The 18,843-nt window shown below is 40.8% G+C and overlaps 1 protein-coding gene across 2 annotated transcripts in view; it reads right to left on the reverse strand.

Annotated features, from left to right (window-relative positions):
- Window positions 1–18,843, reverse strand: part of LOC110979254 (bestrophin-2a-like) — a 58,651-nt gene that overhangs the window by 33,323 nt on the left and 6,485 nt on the right. Inside the window, exon 1 of one of the 2 annotated variants that reach the window (XM_022234881.2) lies at window positions 4–820. The exons of the other annotated variant lie outside the window; for it this stretch is intronic. Within the exon in view, the coding sequence (XP_022090573.1) occupies window positions 4–111 (108 nt within the window). The 5' untranslated portion in view covers window positions 112–820. Of the gene's footprint in view, window positions 1–3; window positions 821–18,843 lie in introns of those variants that run through there. 2 annotated transcript variants of the gene reach the window in all.

An 18,843-nucleotide genomic window follows, 5' to 3' on the forward strand; every position in this document is an offset into this window, starting at 1 on the left:
TACCCTTCTCCGACAGAATCTTTTAAACCGATACGACCGATCCGAAAAACCAGCCGTCATCGTGCTCGGTTCTTCGTAGTTTTTCTCCTCAGGCATAGTCCCGGGTTGCATTTGTTATGCTCCAAGGTCCTAAACAGCACCATGTGTCCCCTTATGCCTCGATGATGGCGGCTGCCTCTGTGCATTGATAGCACTGTGCTATCTCGGATAGACAGCACAGTCGACTGATAAACTACGTGCAGTGAAGTGAATTCACTCTGCGTCGACGACGAAAGGTCCTAGTAAGTAGATGCAACGGCGTGGCCTGATGTTGTAGCCGCCGCTTGCATGATTCAGTCCTCGGTCACGACGAACATTGGACAGACATCAATTGCCAAGCAGAAATGAGCATTAAGCAGAAAAAGCCCTCACGCGGGCTGCCCAGTGCGTGAATGTTTCAGGTTAGTATGAGGTACACAACAAGCCTGCGTATTCATTACTTTGCAGGTGTACATAATCAATATAATTTAAGTATGGCATGCGCACGAGAGCAAGGTAAGTGCTGAGGTTCAGACAATTGTTGCGACCGCGTTTTATGTGCTCGGTCTGTAGCAATTCATTTACTGCATCAATGAATAGATTGTCGCCACTGAGATAATCTTTTCACAACTTCAAGCTCGTCGTCTTGTCACAATCACCTCCATGTTCGTCCACATGCAAGGTCTACAGGGAAAACGTAAAGCTATATACCTGTGTCCACATGACATCGCTGTAATGAAGGCAGGAATCTTGAAACAATCCATGTTGGAGCTCTCTAGCACTCACCAAGCCTAAAAATACACGTCCAAGCGGCATTTATAGATTGGCGTGTACCAAGTGTCCCGTTAATGAAAGCGCAGCGTGATGTCGGCAGAATCAGCAGGGGACCTGACCCACATCTATTCGACATCCACTCACGGTAAATATCCAGACCGCACATGGAGGGCTTTCGCTCGTTCATTTTCCCACTTGAGCCAAATAAAGGCTGTGACGTCCGTTACTTCAGCTTCGCTCGGAAAGTTTATCTTAGACTTACAAGCGCCGCGAATGTCCGTTTTTGGTTCAGTCACTTTTTTCAAGGTTCGTGACGCCATTGGAGTCCGCCGGAGTACGAAACCTGAACCACTTTAAAGAGGTTTGTATCGATAAAATGGCTTAACGGTGGGCTGCTAGAATACCAATGTTTATTAGACATGGAAACTGCAAAGAAGGTAGGTAATGATGCCAAAGATCGCAGAGTAGTCTCTCGGAATTGCAATGGGTTCGCCATTTTCCATTTCATGGGTATTAATATAAAAAAAAAATCAATTCGTAAATTAACCACAAGCAAATAGCAATAGTGATATCTGTACGAACGACACGGGCTGAATACTCGGGTTGTTCGTGTGTACCTGTACAAGGAAATGCTGCAGCGCGAAACAGTTTTCTGCTATGGTCTGGACCACGTACACGACCCTCTAAGCGTGTAGTAGCTGCAGTAAAATGGTGTATCGAAATGTCGGCACAGTGTCAGCGCCTCACTGTTCAGGCCAAATCACGGTAGGTACCTAGGTATACATTGAGTGTACCTCTGCCGAGATTTTGTATCATTCAAAGGTACGCGGTATGAGGAAATTTATGTGGCTTGGAGAAGAGAGAAATTGAACTCTCGGCCATCAAGTTTATGTTCAAAGCGACTTGTTATCAACAAAAGTAGGTTCATTCTGAACACAAAGACTGTTTCAAGTGAAAATTCGGGACCTCGTGGATGGATAGCCCATTAAATAAAAACAACTAATATTACTGATTTCACCATTGAAACTTAGATTTCTTACATGGATAAGCAGCACTGTTGCTCAGAGTTTCGAACTGGAAGGAGAAACCCTTGGCAAATATTCGGCTGGAAACCTACGTCATCGGATAAGGAGACCGATGGGTGATGAGCATGTAAGGTGCAACGCGCTAACGAGACTATTCCCCAAAGCAATTTTGACAGACGGTTCATAAAGTTAATTCAATTACGCCCTTCTAATGAAGTTGTGCGTGAAATTAACCATAGAGCCTCCATGGTGTTATTTGGACAGGTATGTGCAAAGTGCGTTACGGCCTTCCTGTTTGTCAAATGAAATGATAATATCACATGAGGCATTCAATGAACAGACCATTGCCATTTAAACTTCGTTTTTGTCCGAGAGTGCATTGACTCCAGCATCGCACTGCGAATAAATGCATACATATAGCGCTATTTCAGTCAGTCATTCACACGTCATATCCAAGCCGTAACGACTTTTGTTTGCCATCAAACTGTACAGGAAATAATTCTTATGGAAATCTAGGAAGTGAATTAAACGAACAAGAACAACTACATGTACTGCAGAAAACAAATTTTTGATGACAGGAACGGTATTGTCGTAAAGCTCCATGTGTCCGCAGCAATCAATATTCACAATGAGACTAGGGCTGCTGAACTCCCAGCCAACTTCCTCAGTATTTCCCATCTCTTGAAGGAAATATTCACCGAAGGAAGCCTTCTCCATGATACCGTGGACCGATAGCGAAGAAAAAAAGGGAGAGAATGCAAATTAAATGCTCCGTACATCCGCTTACATGCTTCCATACCCTCGATGGTTCGGGAACTTGCAGTATGGAGGCACAGTGAGCTATAGGTTACAATGGAAAAAAAAGCCATTTAATTTAAAGAAATATTAATAAGGGGGCTAAGCTTTTTGGTAGAAAATGGAGGAGTTACAAGACTCATTTATTCGGACATTGTTCAGGTCAAGTGGCTTGGAAAACTACCAGAGCCTCCCGTGACATACCAGCTCAGAATGTAGGTCAAAACACATCCATTCAAACGCACCAAAAGAGGCGCAGTCTTGGAGTGGGCCCAGTCTCGCTTACCATAAAAACACAACCAAACAAACAAAACAAACCAACACCCAAACAAACCGTTCGAACGAACGAACAGAAACTACATAAACACTAAATGATTACGGCCAATCATAAAAATCTATTACTGGGGAAATAGTGTTCGCGCGTTGTTTCTGCCTTAAATTTAAAATATGGTTGTACCGAGCACCTTGTAAAACCTCGTAGTAGGTGAAAGTCATCCAGTCTCAACAAAAGAAATATCCGTTGCGAACAAGGAGGAGATAAAAGTACATAGAGATTCCCTATGGAGGACGAAAAGTGGCCATCTGCTTTTTTGCTATCAGAATAGTAGAAAAGCTGATTTCACGTCTTTGTAACATGCAATTTTTGACTCTTGTACTTTTCTGTTACCTTTCTGCCTGCTAGAAAGGAGAAAAGCAGATGGCCGCTTTTCGGCCGTCAGCGAACAAAGAAAAAGTTAAATCTGCCTTTTTTAAAGCAGAAAAGCAGAAAACTAGGAAAATGCATAACCAAACAATGTTCATTCTGCTTTTTGAGGTGGCAGAAAAGTAGAAAAGTCGAAACTGCATGATACCAGAACATAAAATCTGCTTTTGTACTACTCTGATAGCAGAAAAGCAGATGGCCACTTTTCGTCCTCCATAGATTCCCTTGTGTCAGACCACTCCAAGTGTTACTTCCTCCTAAGGCAAAAGAGGAAGGTGTTCCTTTTTTGTCTTGGGTAACAGATCTTAAAGCAGGCATGCATGGATATTTTGGGAAGAGTGACCGGTATATACCGGGAAATATTTCACTGTCAGATTAAGGGAACGGGTCATCCTCAACGACCGGTGCAAACACCATGCAAGTGTGTACGTAGATGGCCAGTGACTTCCCGGACCAACTTTTACCATTACCCAGAAGGTGACAGCATCGTCACGTCACGTCTGATAGATTTTCTAGGTCTTATCTCCATTCAGATTATCTGTCCAGCTTAGTTAAAAATCGCATCAGAACTTTGCATGATCATTCACCTTATTGCGGAGTAAAGAGTGTTCCTTGTCACTGAATAGGATTCGCTAGGGAAGCCCGCGGCAGCAAAAGTCGCTGAGGTCTCCAGACAGCGTTTCTCCGATTGGGATGTTCAGAGATAATGTGAAAACAAAACAAAATAAGACAAAATGGGAGGGTGCTGTCTTGAATTCCATCTGAGGATTGTTGTAAGAGATCTGTCTACTCTTTGAAGTAGTCTAAAAGTATGCAACACTGTTTATCCACTATCTTGGACGAAACCGAATTTGGACATTTCTGATTTTCCCCTGATCATCCATACAAACCCAGCATCATGACGTGATGCACATGAAAATCTTGATTTCTTACCGAGCAGTTCACTCAAGTAATCATTTATACTTATTGCAGTTTTCAATTACGTATTGAGGATGATATGTGAAAACTACACATAATGAGAAAGACTAGTACTGCTATAAACGAAGCCTCTTTAAACAGGAATACAGTACTGAGCTTGTGCAGAAGTCCACTGGGTAATCATCAACGAAGCCGTCAATGTCGTCAGTCCTAAAGAAGAGGTTTCTGTATTCTACCTTGCTGGCCCTGAAGGAGTTCACGAGGTACGATACTCATCTCTCGCATACACATTATCGCTGGTCTGATCCCCAAAGCCCCCGAAGGACATCGTGAAACACATCTCTTTTCACTCGGACCCTTGAATGTCGGCAGGTTAATCAGGCTGCCATCAGAGCAGGGAATCCCAGGCCGTCCGACCACGGTGAGGCACGCACCCGCCGGCCATTTTGTACAAACGTCCCGGGTATAAGGAGAGTGATACGTTGAGGAGCAACACTCGACAGGCAGCGGCAAACAACTCGCATAAATTTGAGGCAAGTTGCGAGCGACCTAGGGCATTAAAACCCCCGTGCTATTTCGAGTTGCGACAGAGGTTCAGTAATTGTAAATTCTCAAGTGAAACATTTTCACTGTCCATCACAATAATGCTCAAATTTTCAAAACTCTGGTTCGGTGGTATTGAGGTCTGTGAGCGTTTTTCCTTAATATGGATCAGCCTGGGCATGAACGCCAATTGACGCCAATTGTGTTATTTCGAAAATCTTTGGATTATTTTAAAATGAAACATGCAATTAATATTGAGCTCAACTTGTTTTCATGCATATTATTGTACATAATTTACAATACAAAGAAAAGCTTGATTTTTTTTGCCATTGGAAGTCAAAACAATGTGGTAGTTTTTCCAATTCTTAGAAAATCCTTTTCACAAACATATACATGAGGGCGCTATTTTGATGTTGCCACACAAGGCACTCCTTATCACAGCGCACAAAATCAATTTCTCCAAATCACCTACCAACAATGTTATGAAGAAGTATTGGCCGCTGCTATTGTCCAAACAAGATGCTCAACAAGAAATTCAAATAAGATGGAAAGCTTGCGGTAAACACCATGCAATATCTCTTTTTTGAATCTGTGTGGTTCTGATAAGAACCTGGGCTCTGATAAGAACCGGAGAGGCTCACTGACTCAAAAAAGAGAGATATTGCATGGTGTTTACCGCAAGCTTTCCATCTTAGTTGTCTGTCACCATGAATAGCTTGGAAGAAATTCAAACATAAAGTCCACGGACTCCTAGAAAATGCAGAAGAGTGTGATACATATGGTACACAAAGCTATGGAGAGACTTCTGTTAGGCTTTGAAGACGTCACGCTTCTGCTCATGAATATGGAAATCTTTATTAGCATAACATCCAAAACATTGAAAACTTTTCCCTTTTACTGCTACAAAGGAGGTGAAAGGTCATTGTAGCATGTAAATAGAGCCTGAAAGTAAAAGGTCACGCAGCGGTCCGCCTATGAGGATTTTACATTGTGCCGTCCTTTCAAGTTCAATAATTTTTGGAAGAATAACTACTTTACTGAAACACTCCTGTTGGAATTTTACCCTTGTCTTCCTAAAGTAATATTTTGGAAAAGTCACCTGGAGATGCGTAAAAAAACGAATGTTATTAACGACCTTTCACGTCCGGCGATATCATACCTAGGTCTTCTTGTTCATGTATGTTTGTTTTCACTTAAAAACGAGATTGTACGAGCTTGCAAAGATTTACCTACCTGCAGTCGATGGGTTCAAGATTTCGTTGAGTTGACATCACCCAGTTGTCAGCAAAGGTTAGATAAAATGTTAGAATCTTTTGTGAAAGTAGAATATTGCTTTATGTTTATTACCTTATAATTTATAAAGGTATGTATAATATTTTGTTCTGTTTTTATTTTGGCTTTTACCCACAGACTACCATAAACTTTCAAACCATAAATGTTCATCTGTGCACGAGACTGCCGTATTACACTCTTTTCATATATTTTAGATTTTCGGAAATGATGGGTCAATTTTGGCGAGGATATTTCTGTTTTAGATCAGGTAATTTTTCAGTTTCTATAAATTGATATACTAGCAGGTATTTTTCAAAGCCCTTTTTCCAAGTTGGATTTTTTAAGAAGAAAATGAACGAAAAAATATTACAAATTCTAAAATCTTTGCACGTTATTTTCCAATCCAAGGGTTCCGGAGGCGCGCCACCAGGGGTCAACTTGCAGGCTCTATAAAGCAGTGCTACAAGCATTCAGGTCATACAAATCCTATTAAATGGTTCCTTTAAACATGTATAAAGCGGGATTCTGATATGTTTTCACAGAGAAATCATTTTAGAGACATCTGATGGGTTCCCGAGGGCTTAGTATTATCAATAATAAAGCAATATTGAACATTTTCGTTCAACCCAATGCGAAGGAGGGCCTTCTTAAATACAGGTTGAGGGGGAACATCTTCAGCTTTGGCTGTCAATGCGCTGATGAAAGTGATGGTGAGGTCGACGATTGTGATGAGATACAGTGACCATAACAGTACAGATTACGATAACCACATTGAGTAACGCTGGGGTTTGTGTCGAAGAAGGCAAGACGACATTGCGCTTATAGTGTGACGATGCGTAAGATGGTGAAAGTGAGGACTCATTACATGGGATAAATTACTATGTAAAATGTGAAAATAATGACGACAACGACATGGTTGATACAAACAGCAAGAGGATTTTAGAAAATGATAATCGTCCTCGGTGTCGGAGTTGATCTTGCCATAGTGGGTGAGCAGTGAGCTATAACACCGGTAATTGTAATTGCTATTTGACTGTTCATTTTGCTTGAAAGATGTTTATGAGGAAGGAAGGGGCCCAATTTTATCGATGCGGATGCAAGTGTTCTGAACGTTAAATTTTTTATAGAGCACAAGTTTACGTTCACGTTATTTGAAAGTGCAAAAAAGCATGAAATATGGCTACTGAAAGACTTACATTGATATGCAAACTTGGTAATAATTTCATGTGTGAATTTGTACAGAACGAAGTGATGCAATCTGTGAAGCCATAAGCCAAAAATCAGACATCATATTTCTTGCCTTAAGATTAGCCGAAAAATTTACTGCGTTCGACGGAATATAGGCCTAGGATAGACTCTCAGAGCACGAGAGTAAACACGCCCCCTCAAAACTTCCAGCACTCTATAAAGCTTTCAAAATATCAGTATAGGTGCCCAGCTGCGCTTCCATTTGCGGGAAGATTATAAGTCTGGGTTGTCCGAGCACACAGCATGACGTCAATTTCAGTCAGGCTAAGAATCGATCGGATAATGCAAGACGCCGAAGAGTCACTCTGGAAACTGTAGAAAGTTTTCCGAGGAATTTACGTCTACCCGTAAACTGTACGAGCTGGAATTGTAGAAGAAGGGTCAGATGTGATGTGGGGTGTAAACAGTCCTCAGACTGCAAGAGCTTTGTATCCCAGGGATGTGCTCGTGTAAACCTTCTGTGCATACCTTGTAACAAAATTTAGACGCACATGGAGACGCCAGCAACAGATAACCTCCATTATGGCATAAATGACGTCTCATTTGCATGCGTATTTGCTGCTTCTTTGCGTTTTTGCTGTCCATTCCCGCGGGAGCGGATGGGGGGGGGGAGCAATCCTAGATCCCTGAGTCACACCGTACCAGATGATTTAAGCTGGTGATGACACGATTCCTAAACTGGAAGCCTGTGCTCACGATTGACGACCGAGCCCATTGGCAACCTGTTTGTTGCTTCAAGGCCCGATCCATTCCAGCCAATCTTGTCAGTTTAATTTAAGGCGGGATAACCTGAGGACGAACCGTCAACGTAGGTCATGTTTAGAACAACGCAAAAAGAAGTACTTTGAGTAGGACGATATGAGGGAATGAAATGGACAATCTCATCCTCTTGATGGCGCACTCCTATGGAAACATTAATAAGTGCCGATGACGATTCGTTCGTGACATTTTGCAGACTTTGCCTTTGCAATCGCTCGTTAATATGACTGGCGAATCCGGGAAAAACTTAAAAATTAATGTACGATGCATGAATACTTGATGATTTGACTAATCCGGTCTCTATGGGGATGGAAGGATAGGTATTATGGATCATTTCCGTTGTGCCTGAAGGTGAGCATCGTGATCGGCACCGCAAAAGCATCCGCCCGTTATTAGTTGTTAGCACGCCGAGCTGCGCGTGGGTCGTGATCGGCGAAGAAATTATGATAATGACGAAATATAGCCCTCTTCTGGTGCGAATGTGGCGGTTTCAGGTCGACCAAAAGCAATCTTTCTAAAGATGCGACAAAATCCTCCAAATAACAAGACTATATTTTGCAATTTGGAAAGACGTCCCTTGCCGGCCTACTTCATTTTCTGAAATCTACTTTGTATATGTCCAATCGTCTTTAATGCACATAAAAACACTTTAAATGGAATTTGTAAAATGCTACTTGGTTTCTCTTTGTTTTCACCTTTAATCTGTGTATTTTTTTTACATCAGCAGATATGCTTGTATTTAATGGGAGCACAGTTACAGTTTTACTTGCAATAGCAGCGGAGTAATGTTTCTGCGGCTCCACGATGCCACGGGAGCGTACGATCGCCTTGAAAAGTGGAACGAGAGGAAATTAGGTCCCTAGACCAGAAGCGGTGAATTGAAATTGCAATTCGAACACTGCGCGCCTTGAAATGACAAGGAAATAGCTTCTTGCTCTGCGTGTTCTCATGAGACTTGGGACGGGCATGGCCCCACTGACGTCAGTGTTTCGCGCAGTATTAAAGCCGATTGGCCGACCGTGTTCGTGCGCTATTGAACTGCGGAATGCTCTGATAAATCATCCAGTGTACAACCCGATACAATGGTCCAGTCTCTCGAGCCAGGCTCGGCAAGAATACCCTAGGTTCAATGCAAAATGGTGGTTTCTTGTTCAGCCAGAGTTCTGACCCGGGGGGTATTTCCGTAAAGGTTTGTAGAAGAATGGTGAAATCTGCATCATCGTCATCGTCAGTCAGCACAGCACAACTCGAGAATACGGGTCAATCAAGTCGTTGGTATCGTTTGCAGTGAATTTTGTAATTGCTAGTACAATTAGCGGGCAGCAACCGTTGTGCAAAAAAGGAGGCAGAAAAATGCCTGATATATACATTTCCAGGCAGATAAACGCTGCAGTGACGGGCTTGGCCGGTTTGCATTTTTTGGCATTTCACACCAATGCTTGCAATATTTCAAAGTAACACTTCATTTGGGGAAAAATCAACTAACTTTCTTTCCTCTTTCTTACTTGCAATATAATATGAAATTTTGCACAAGAATCTTTGACACCTTTGGGGCTGAAACCTTGACCATTATCTTTGTGCACAATCGATAACCACACCTTCTGAAAGAGGGCTATTTCCCTCAAAGGCAACGTGTTCCCCTTTTTGGTCTAATTAAAAAAAATACACAACACGTATTTACGAATACAGTAACATTTACTCCAAATCTGTGTACGATTTTGGTGGAAACCTTTTGTTATCTTGAGGAAACGAGAGAAAAAAAAATCATCTTTTTAAACTAGGCTGTCACTGCAGTGTTTGATTCAATTTTGCTGCGAATCGAAGCTCGTTGTTTTTGTGTCAGCTGAGCAGATGGGCAGCAATTTCGCCGGGAGAATGATGAGATAGGCCTATTATCATTTTAGTAGTGCAAGGGGAATTCGAAAAAAAATTTTCTCCAACAATGTGGCAATGGTCGGTTGGTAATGACTCGGCAAGTGCAAGGAAATACTTCGAGGATGAGTTATGAGGGGGACATGAACGTACGGGGTCACCCCCCCACCACCAACGCAAATGCAATCCCGGCTCCTGGGGTTGTGTCAGCAAAAAGATGACGTCAAACTAGGTAGTTTTCTAAATTTCAAAGATGAGGTTATCTAGGGTGAAATCAGAGAGCCGCTCATCATTCGGTATAGCAAAGCAGCAGATGAACCCATCATCATTCCTCAAGTTTCGAGAATCAAAATTCTGATCGATCAGACGTTGGCTATAATATAACGCAGCGCGCTGCTGGGGACCTCTAATCAATGCGTTTTGCGTGGGAGTCTGCCAGTTATATAAAGCACGGGCTATCTGAATGAGGGGCTTCATTCCGCAAAGATTTACAACGCGGTTTGCGCATGCAATTTGTGCATTCAAGGAGTCCCCATCCGTGTACGTCAAGCATTCTTCCCTGATGATATATATTTTGGATGAACCTGTCATAAAAGTGACGAACAGCTGCAAATGCAACTGTCAAAAACCGACCTGCTAAGGTTCTTGGGAGAGCTGGTCCTCTCATATATCGGAGTTGTTATGCTCTGATTTATGCCCCGGCACCAATGTCTGGTGTATTCGGATCACGTGAGAACTGTTCATCCTTGAGCCTCAGCCGAATCATTTGTCTCCACCCTCAACAGTAAAGAGGGTAGATCCTCTAGCCAATGGGTTCCTTAAGCACAAATGTTATTTCAAGCCTGAGACATAAATTTGGGATGCACCAAAGGATTTTCAGAGAGAGGCTTTCAACCTTTCAGGCGGCCAAGTTGTAATATATATCAGCTAACATAAATCCAGGAAAAACCTTAAACTTTCTTTTCAGTTCAGGACAACCAATTGAAATCTGCTTCCCTTTCCCCCCAATAGAAAGTTGGTTATTAAAGACATTTAAGACATGAGTGTTTGGTTCGTAAAAGCACTGTAACATCTCGACTAATGCTAATCACCAGAATGTCATTGGAAGCATTTTCTTTCAATAAATGAACGACAGCTATATTTGATTTGTCAGGAAAGAAGACAAAGTTTTGCCCGTAAATTCGATCACACATACACACTGAAGTACAAACCCGCACATAGGCCTACCTGTAAAACATGGACGTGGCCACAAGCATAGTTTTTTAAAAGCCTATTCCATTCTAGTGCGTTCGGTCTAACCCTCATTTTGGTAGTAACCCTCATCCACATTTGAACTAATTCTTGTAGCAGGTAAAACGTCCCAATGTGCACATTATAGAAATAATACATTTTACATGGGAATGTAAAATAGAGGTTTTCCCGGCCAATTTCGGAAAATGCGCAGTTTAATTTGTAAAACAAAACTTCTATTTGACCTGGATTTTGAAAAAGACAGAAAACCTTCTCAAAACGAGCATTCAACTTCGTTTTACATCTTTCAAATAAACGAATGTGCATTACGTTTCATTTAAGAGATTGCAAATAAGTTATTGGGATTTCAATTTGACGTATTTGTTGCCAATTGTAACCAATGTGTAGTCTTATTCACCAAAAATCTGTCTTTCTCCGTTAACCGTCGGCAGTGAGTATTCATTTTCATTTGATGCAATCCAAATTCAAATCATTTGCGTTCAATTTGATTGGAAATATACAGGGTTACAGAAATCATGACACCACTTTGATAATGAATGTAATGTTACTCGTGAAGGATTATAGTGTGTTTGATATCAAATCTGTACACCGATTAAAGTCTAGGATTTTTCTGTATCTTCCCGTTTGGCCATTGCAAGAAGGCCATGTGTGAACTTTTATGTGGTTATGGTCAAAACGTACCGCGAGAAAGAAAGGTTACCTCAGCGTCGGTGTTTGTATAGGATAGTCGGTGTGTTTTTATAGAAAGCATGAATGGTCTATTGCAGTCATGAATATTCAAACATTTAACCATTCAAATAAACATTTCAACCAAGAGTATAACTTCTGTTAACACACAAACGAATTCAAATTCTTGAACAGGCATACCTTAAATATTACACTTTGCGCGAAATTGCCGGCACATCTTGCGAAATAGATTGAGTTCAAATTAAGATGAATGTGGGATTGCAGAGGTGCAATCAATTTGGCGTAAAAATGAATGTTCACATTCTAAACCAGTGCAATATCGCCAAATTGAACGCTGAATCTACGACTGAATGTCCCCTCACTGAAATGGAATTTTATTTGTTAAATAGAAACTGGGATTTGAATGTTCGTTCCATTTCACTCGAAAACGAATGCTGATATTACTAATTCATTTACACATTTTCCGAAATTGGTCGGGATAACCTATTTTACTAATTCTGTAATATTTAAATCATATCAGGTCCTATAATCATGCGTGCTATTCTTGGAAGTACGCCGCAGACTGGGTTTAATCAAATTTGACGAAGGCCGATACCGAACGCCAACATATTATTTTCATCAAGGCAAGCCTGCGACTCAAGAGGTGAGACACGAACACAGACTGTTATATAGCGACCCATTTTGTGCGCTGCACGGGTACATCGCCGACAAAATGCCCGGGGATCAATCTAGTCCTGGATACATGATTCAAGGTTGGGCTGTCCAAAGCAAACGTTGTTCCAATTTGTGAAGCTGAAACAGTGCCGGGTCTGCTTCTGTGACTATGTTTCAATGCAAACGCGTTCTTGTGAAATGTGACATCCTGTCAGCAGAGGGCGTCTTTCCATATTAAATCTATTCGTTCTGTTTCACAGCCACTACAAAAAATCCAGTACTTCACCATCGTGACATTGCTTGTTTATGAAAAAACGAGACAGTTCGCCGTTATTGAAATTATGGATGAACGCCATCTGAAGTATAACTGGAGTATATAGAAAGTATTCTCTGTGGATAGAAATGCGTAAAATAAACATGAACCATATTCAGACATCATTCATTCCACACAAACGTCTTTCTGTCTATGATATCGTAGATCTGTCACCTTACATTAAGCGAGGTGGGGGGTCGAACTTCAGAAAACGAAACGGTATTGTAAAAGGCAATACATATTTAACGATAGAAATATTGATGTCTCATCGACAACAGTCATTCATTTCCATTCATATTTTAGCCATGTATACTTAGCGAATTTCGGATTTAGAACGCAGAGACGAAACAATTGAAAACCATCGAGGATCAATATGGTCGCTTGTATATGAAAAGGGCACAGCTGCATTGTGATCAAGATTGATGAAAGAGACGCTATGCTGTGTCGACGAGACGAGATATAGGCAGACCTAATTATCTGAACTGATTCTTCAAATGATTGGACATCATATGAGTTTCTTCCACAAAGACCACGTGTATTCATTTCTTACAAGACTATTCCCGGGTATCAGTTGCAGGAAAGGCTTTTACTGCGAGGATGATTCTACAAACGAAGTACTAGTAGGTGTCTTTATTCCCAGTTATGGGAATACCAAGCCTTCTAACACACGTAGCCGTCCTTCGGAGCAATTTAAAGGTCACAGATAATGTCGAAATAGCACATAATGACCTTAGGCGTTTTAGGAATGGTAAAGAACGAAAACAAGTAGTGCAAACGATATAAAAATACCACAAAAACTGAATGAAACCGAATACCGTTGAAATCAAATGCGCATAAAGGGCATCAGTTCAGGCAAGAGTTTATTTTTAAAGGTTAGACATGTACACTACATACACTCAAATGGGACTGCTGCAAAAGTGCGATTCTCCATTTAATTAGAACAAGAGGTGGTGCAAGCATGCGAGCTCTAAATGAGTCCAAAGTCTAATTTGTGATGTGGGAATACACCGCCTTTCCTGGAAACGAAGCATTTTATGTCATCTTGATTCTTACATGGTGTTCAATGACTTCGAAACAGGGTTATTTTTTTTGACACAATCTTATGCAGATCTTAACTGCAGGTAAAATTATCTTCCCTTTTTATAAACACGTAATTGTCACGTTTATTACATTGATATAATGCTTGGTATCCTGTTTTTGTGAGCGGTTGTTCTTTCCCCGAGCTGTACGTTTCCCTCACTTTTCTGTCATATAAAGTTGTGTTTTAAGATATTTAATTTTAACAAGAGGCCAACTGCACCATTAAGAATAGAACTGCTTATCAATTACAGTAACCGCTCACTTGCACTTCTTTATTCTACATTAATTTGTATTTGAGATTATGTTCGTCACAGTGACTGTTGACACTCGAGAATATCGAGAACAACCATCTCTTCTTAATGAATACTTTAGAAATTATTCAGACATAAATTATTTCTCGTAGAGTCTCCACATATATAACTTTGCCGGGAATGCCCGCTAATCGCATCCTCCTTGAATTCAGGATGTTTATTCTATAAACACATGAATGCGCAGGACATTTGACGGCATGAAGACAATTATTCAAAGGAAATTTGAATTTCCTTGCGATTTCAGAAATCTGCAAACACCCCAGCTCTCTGGCTGGGAGAGGGGATGATTCTCCCCTCGCCCCGTTGCATATTCCACCGGGACACACACGAGCCCCTTCCACGTGAATGGCGCCCCTACATAATTATGATTATGATTCCTATAATAGAGCAATTCTCCCGGAATTAAGACGGCCCGAGGCAGGCATACATGCAGCCAGTTTTTTAACAACAACAACAACAACAACAATAACACGGTGCATGGAATTTTGGAAATAGCGGGTCATTGCACTACAGCACAGCCAAGACGCAACGGCGATTCCAGAACAATTTTTTTTGGGGGGGAGCCTGATTTATATTTTGGCGGGAACCCCAAAATTTGATTTTTAAAATGTAATCTCTTATGGCCCTTCTGAGGGCTGAGTCTACTTTTTTTGACATTTTCAGGCGCTTTTTGAAGGAAAGGAAATGAAAAAGGCCAAAACACATTTCCATTTCAGAAAACTTAAAGAAACCTTTTTCGCTGCTTTATTTTTTTTGGGGGGAGGGATGACCCTCGTTGACCACCATGGATCTGCCCTTACCAATGAACAGATGGAAATTATATACTTCACCCCTTTTCGAAAGCTATACAGTGAACACAAGTTAACATATAATATTCACCGGGTCTAATCTCTTGTTATTTTCAATAAATATTAAAAAATAAACTCAAGAAAACCTGGAAATATCTGATAATTAGTACCTTCACTTAACGAAAAATGTAGAACTTTTTTCACTATGTATTGCTTTCAACAATCAAATTAAATGGGTCATATGTCTTTCAAAGAGTGCTAGTATTTGAGATTTTAAAATCCAGGTGCCAATAAAAGTCCTGGTTACACTTCAAGGTGCGCACAACATACGCCTCATAGGCTTTCACGTACAGTTCATTGCAATTGAGAGTTAACCCGTATGGGAATGAGAAATGTTCTGATCAGAATTCCTTCACACTTTCTCTTCCCAGGAATTCAATTTCATTTCACAAAATGTGAAAAACGTTCGATACAGCGGGAAAAGATTTTTACTCCTTTTCTTACAAATGGGGAAAGATTGTCATGCTTTTTCACAGGAGTGGGAAAACATTTTTGTACCTTTATACACACAACGAGGAAGCATGTTTGCGCCTTTTCACACAAGTAGGGAAACATTCTCATGCCTTGTGAAATACAATGTGACACTTACCGACAATCCTTTGCACAAACTTTCCATTTTCCATTCACAGTGTAAACTGCCAACTGCAATGTTCTGTAAATTCAAGAACTATCTCCCTCACTGCATATTATAGTGAGCGATTTGAGTTATATCAACCCAGATCAGATAAAAATCATTGGGCGTGGGCGAATAACCAATGGTTTCTTCATGACTCCATGCACTCAGGCATGCCAAGGGGGTGTGCTTAACTGCCTCTATTAACAAACGAAGGTTTTTACTGCAAACTGTAACGTATTATATTATGTAATATGGCTGACATGCCAATAAGTGAAGCCTAAGTTCATAATACGTTGAAGTGAGCGTATTTTCCCTTGAGCAAAACAAACTTCAAGGCTACAACTTTCGAAATACACGTACATTGAAATCACTTTTCATAACTGTCCTTTTTCAACCAGAAACGGCCTGAAATCTAAGAAAAAATAAGGAGGGGAACGCCACGGACTTTAGACTAGTACTAAACCTTTTGCGCACCCACTACAACACAAAAGTCGACTCGATCAGGCTCCGTGTTTTCCGGCCTTAATGATGATGCTGAACTGTAATCAGATGCCTGTTATAATATATTACTGGCATCCTTGGAACCATGGTATTTGCTGTAAAGCCTCATTTATTAACAGCGGCGGGCAATCAGATCAGTTGGCCGAGGGCCATTTTTTGTTGTGTGTAAAGGTAGAATTTCCATTTGTTCTAAATGAATATACGCACAAGACGTAAGAAAATATCTCTTGACCCGGAAAAAACAATGTGCTGCTATGAAATTGGTATGAACCAATCCACACGCCATGGAAAAGCAGAGTCGTGGACCCAATCAAGCATGACAAACTCTCATGCTAGACATTAATTTAGGTCTGGTGAATCATTAATTGGCAGAAGGCGAGTTGTTTGTCTCCACACCTTGTATTAGATTTATTCCCTTTGGTCGCTGCTCATGAGTTTCCAATATTCGGAAGTGTGATCACATTAGTTATTTAGCCGGAATAGGATTCAAAGAAATATAGCGCAAACTATATTCTGTGTGTGGAACTGCACTAAAATCATTCCATACTGAAGTCGTTACATCCACAATCCACGAAATTAGTAAGTGTAGGCCCTCTGTATATTTATTTTCAGTGGGAAACGCTGTTTCCAACTATTCTCTATTTTCATTTAGATACATTTTTGAATTTCAGCGCCTTTAAAGATTGGGGCCGTTAAACAGACATGGAAGAAAATAAATGATTTTGACGAAACCCTCAAGATATTTCATCTGACTGCGTTTCTGTTCTCCTTCTGAACATCTATCAGTTGATTCACAGTCGCCTCAAAATATCCACAGACGTTGCTTTTGGTAATGACAATGGTGCTGCATATCATGTGCACGCTCACACAACAAAAAGTTGCCTCGGCCGTGCAATCCTGCCACTCAGCTTTGCAACTTGCCATTGACGGCCGGCAGCAGTTTATCATCCAGCGATGATTACGATTTACCGCGCTGCGTACCCGTGTCAGTACAGTGTGACATTGCCATCAGCTCGCCGCCCGATTACCATGGCAACGTCATTGATATAAACGGGCAGAGGACGTGAAAAGGGCCCGCGGTTTAATCAAGAATGAAATGCAACGCCGTTGGTATATTCGACTGGAAACCGCGGCGACAAGTACACTGTCACTGAAGGCAGTACGTAGTGCGTATATGAATGGAAAACTGTCAGCCTGAGCTAAATATAACGTTACACGTATTCATTAAAATTGATCACACTACTGCCGTAATTGTAAACATCATTATCATCTCCAACATCATCTTCGTGAATTCCTCTCCGACCAAAGCAGTTTCCACGGGCTCCTCGCATGATTTACAATCTTGTATCCACCCTGCCTTGTGATAAATGATTTCATTACCCTCACCAGGCGCCCATGATTCCTGAGTTTGATTTTATTAAATCTGGCTCCATGAAAACGAAAATCAATTCTTATTTTAGCCTTGACGTAATCTCTTTAACTAGATAAATTTGCTAAATTCCGAGAGAATAATACCGATGCTGAGCTTCTGAGGGAAAATTAAAAGATGATGGAAAAGGGTGACAGACAAAAGGAAAAAGAGGAAAACAACAAGCACTTCTGTTTTTCGAGGTGCATGGTTGAAAAGAATGAGAATTTTCAGAGGATGTATTTTAATTACGCATGGGTCGTAATCCCATAACCGGGCTTCGCTATGAGTATTTCGTTTCCGTCTGGAAAAGGCCGAGTGATATACGATATCAGAGGCAAAACAAGGCAAGCATGGGCTTTAAATCATGGCATCCGTAATATAATATGGTGCTGGGCGTTGTCATATTTATGGTAGTACCAGGCAGTGAATTCTTAGCCATTCAGCATTCTTCTTCTCAGAGACGAGTCCTCAGCAAAGCCGGAAAATGACATCGGACCGAATATTAACCCCCTGTCTTATAGCAACGTACCATGAACTATGCATAACACGCGATCTACCGTGCTTGTTTGTAGCCACTGCAGGCGCCTCACGAAGCATCGCCAAGAGATAACATCATATCGGAGGTCAGCTGTTGTTTTTAATAGGCCTGTGGGTTTTCCCGATCAATTTCGGAAAATTTCTGATTTGCAAAATAAAAATTCAATTTGGCGTAGATTTTGAAAACAACTTAAACCTGGCTTTATTTTTTGCAATAACAAGCATTCGACTTCGTTTTGCATCCTTCAAATAAATGAATGTGCGTTACGTTTTATTAACCATAACTCCCTAAGGAGTGTGCAAAATCATATTAAAATTGGAGGATTCAGGACTGTTAGGGTTAAAAAGGTTATAGAATTAATACGTGGCTGGGATTTCGGACTGACGTATTCGTTCTCAATTACAACAAAATGTGCATGTGCATTCATTACCGGGTCCCTTCGGAAGTGAGTATTCATTTTCATTTGCTGTAATTTAAAATTGCAAAATGTGTGTTCAATTTGATTAGAATATACAAGGTTACACAAATCATGACACCACTTTGATAATATATAAAAGTCATATTAATCATGAACGTTTGTAGTGTGTTTGTTGTCAAACTTTAAAAAAAAAAGAAGGCTTTTATGATTGGAAAGCAGCACAACAAGGAAGGTTCCCTCAGCGCCGGTGCTTATAGATTTAACAGTCAGTATGTTTCAAAAGATAAC

The sequence above is a fragment of the Acanthaster planci genome, linkage group LG01 (genome assembly GCF_054643075.1).
Source record: "Acanthaster planci isolate LZ-2023a linkage group LG01, COTS_SCS, whole genome shotgun sequence".
In the NCBI taxonomy this organism is placed as follows: Eukaryota; Metazoa; Echinodermata; class Asteroidea; order Valvatida; family Acanthasteridae; genus Acanthaster; species Acanthaster planci.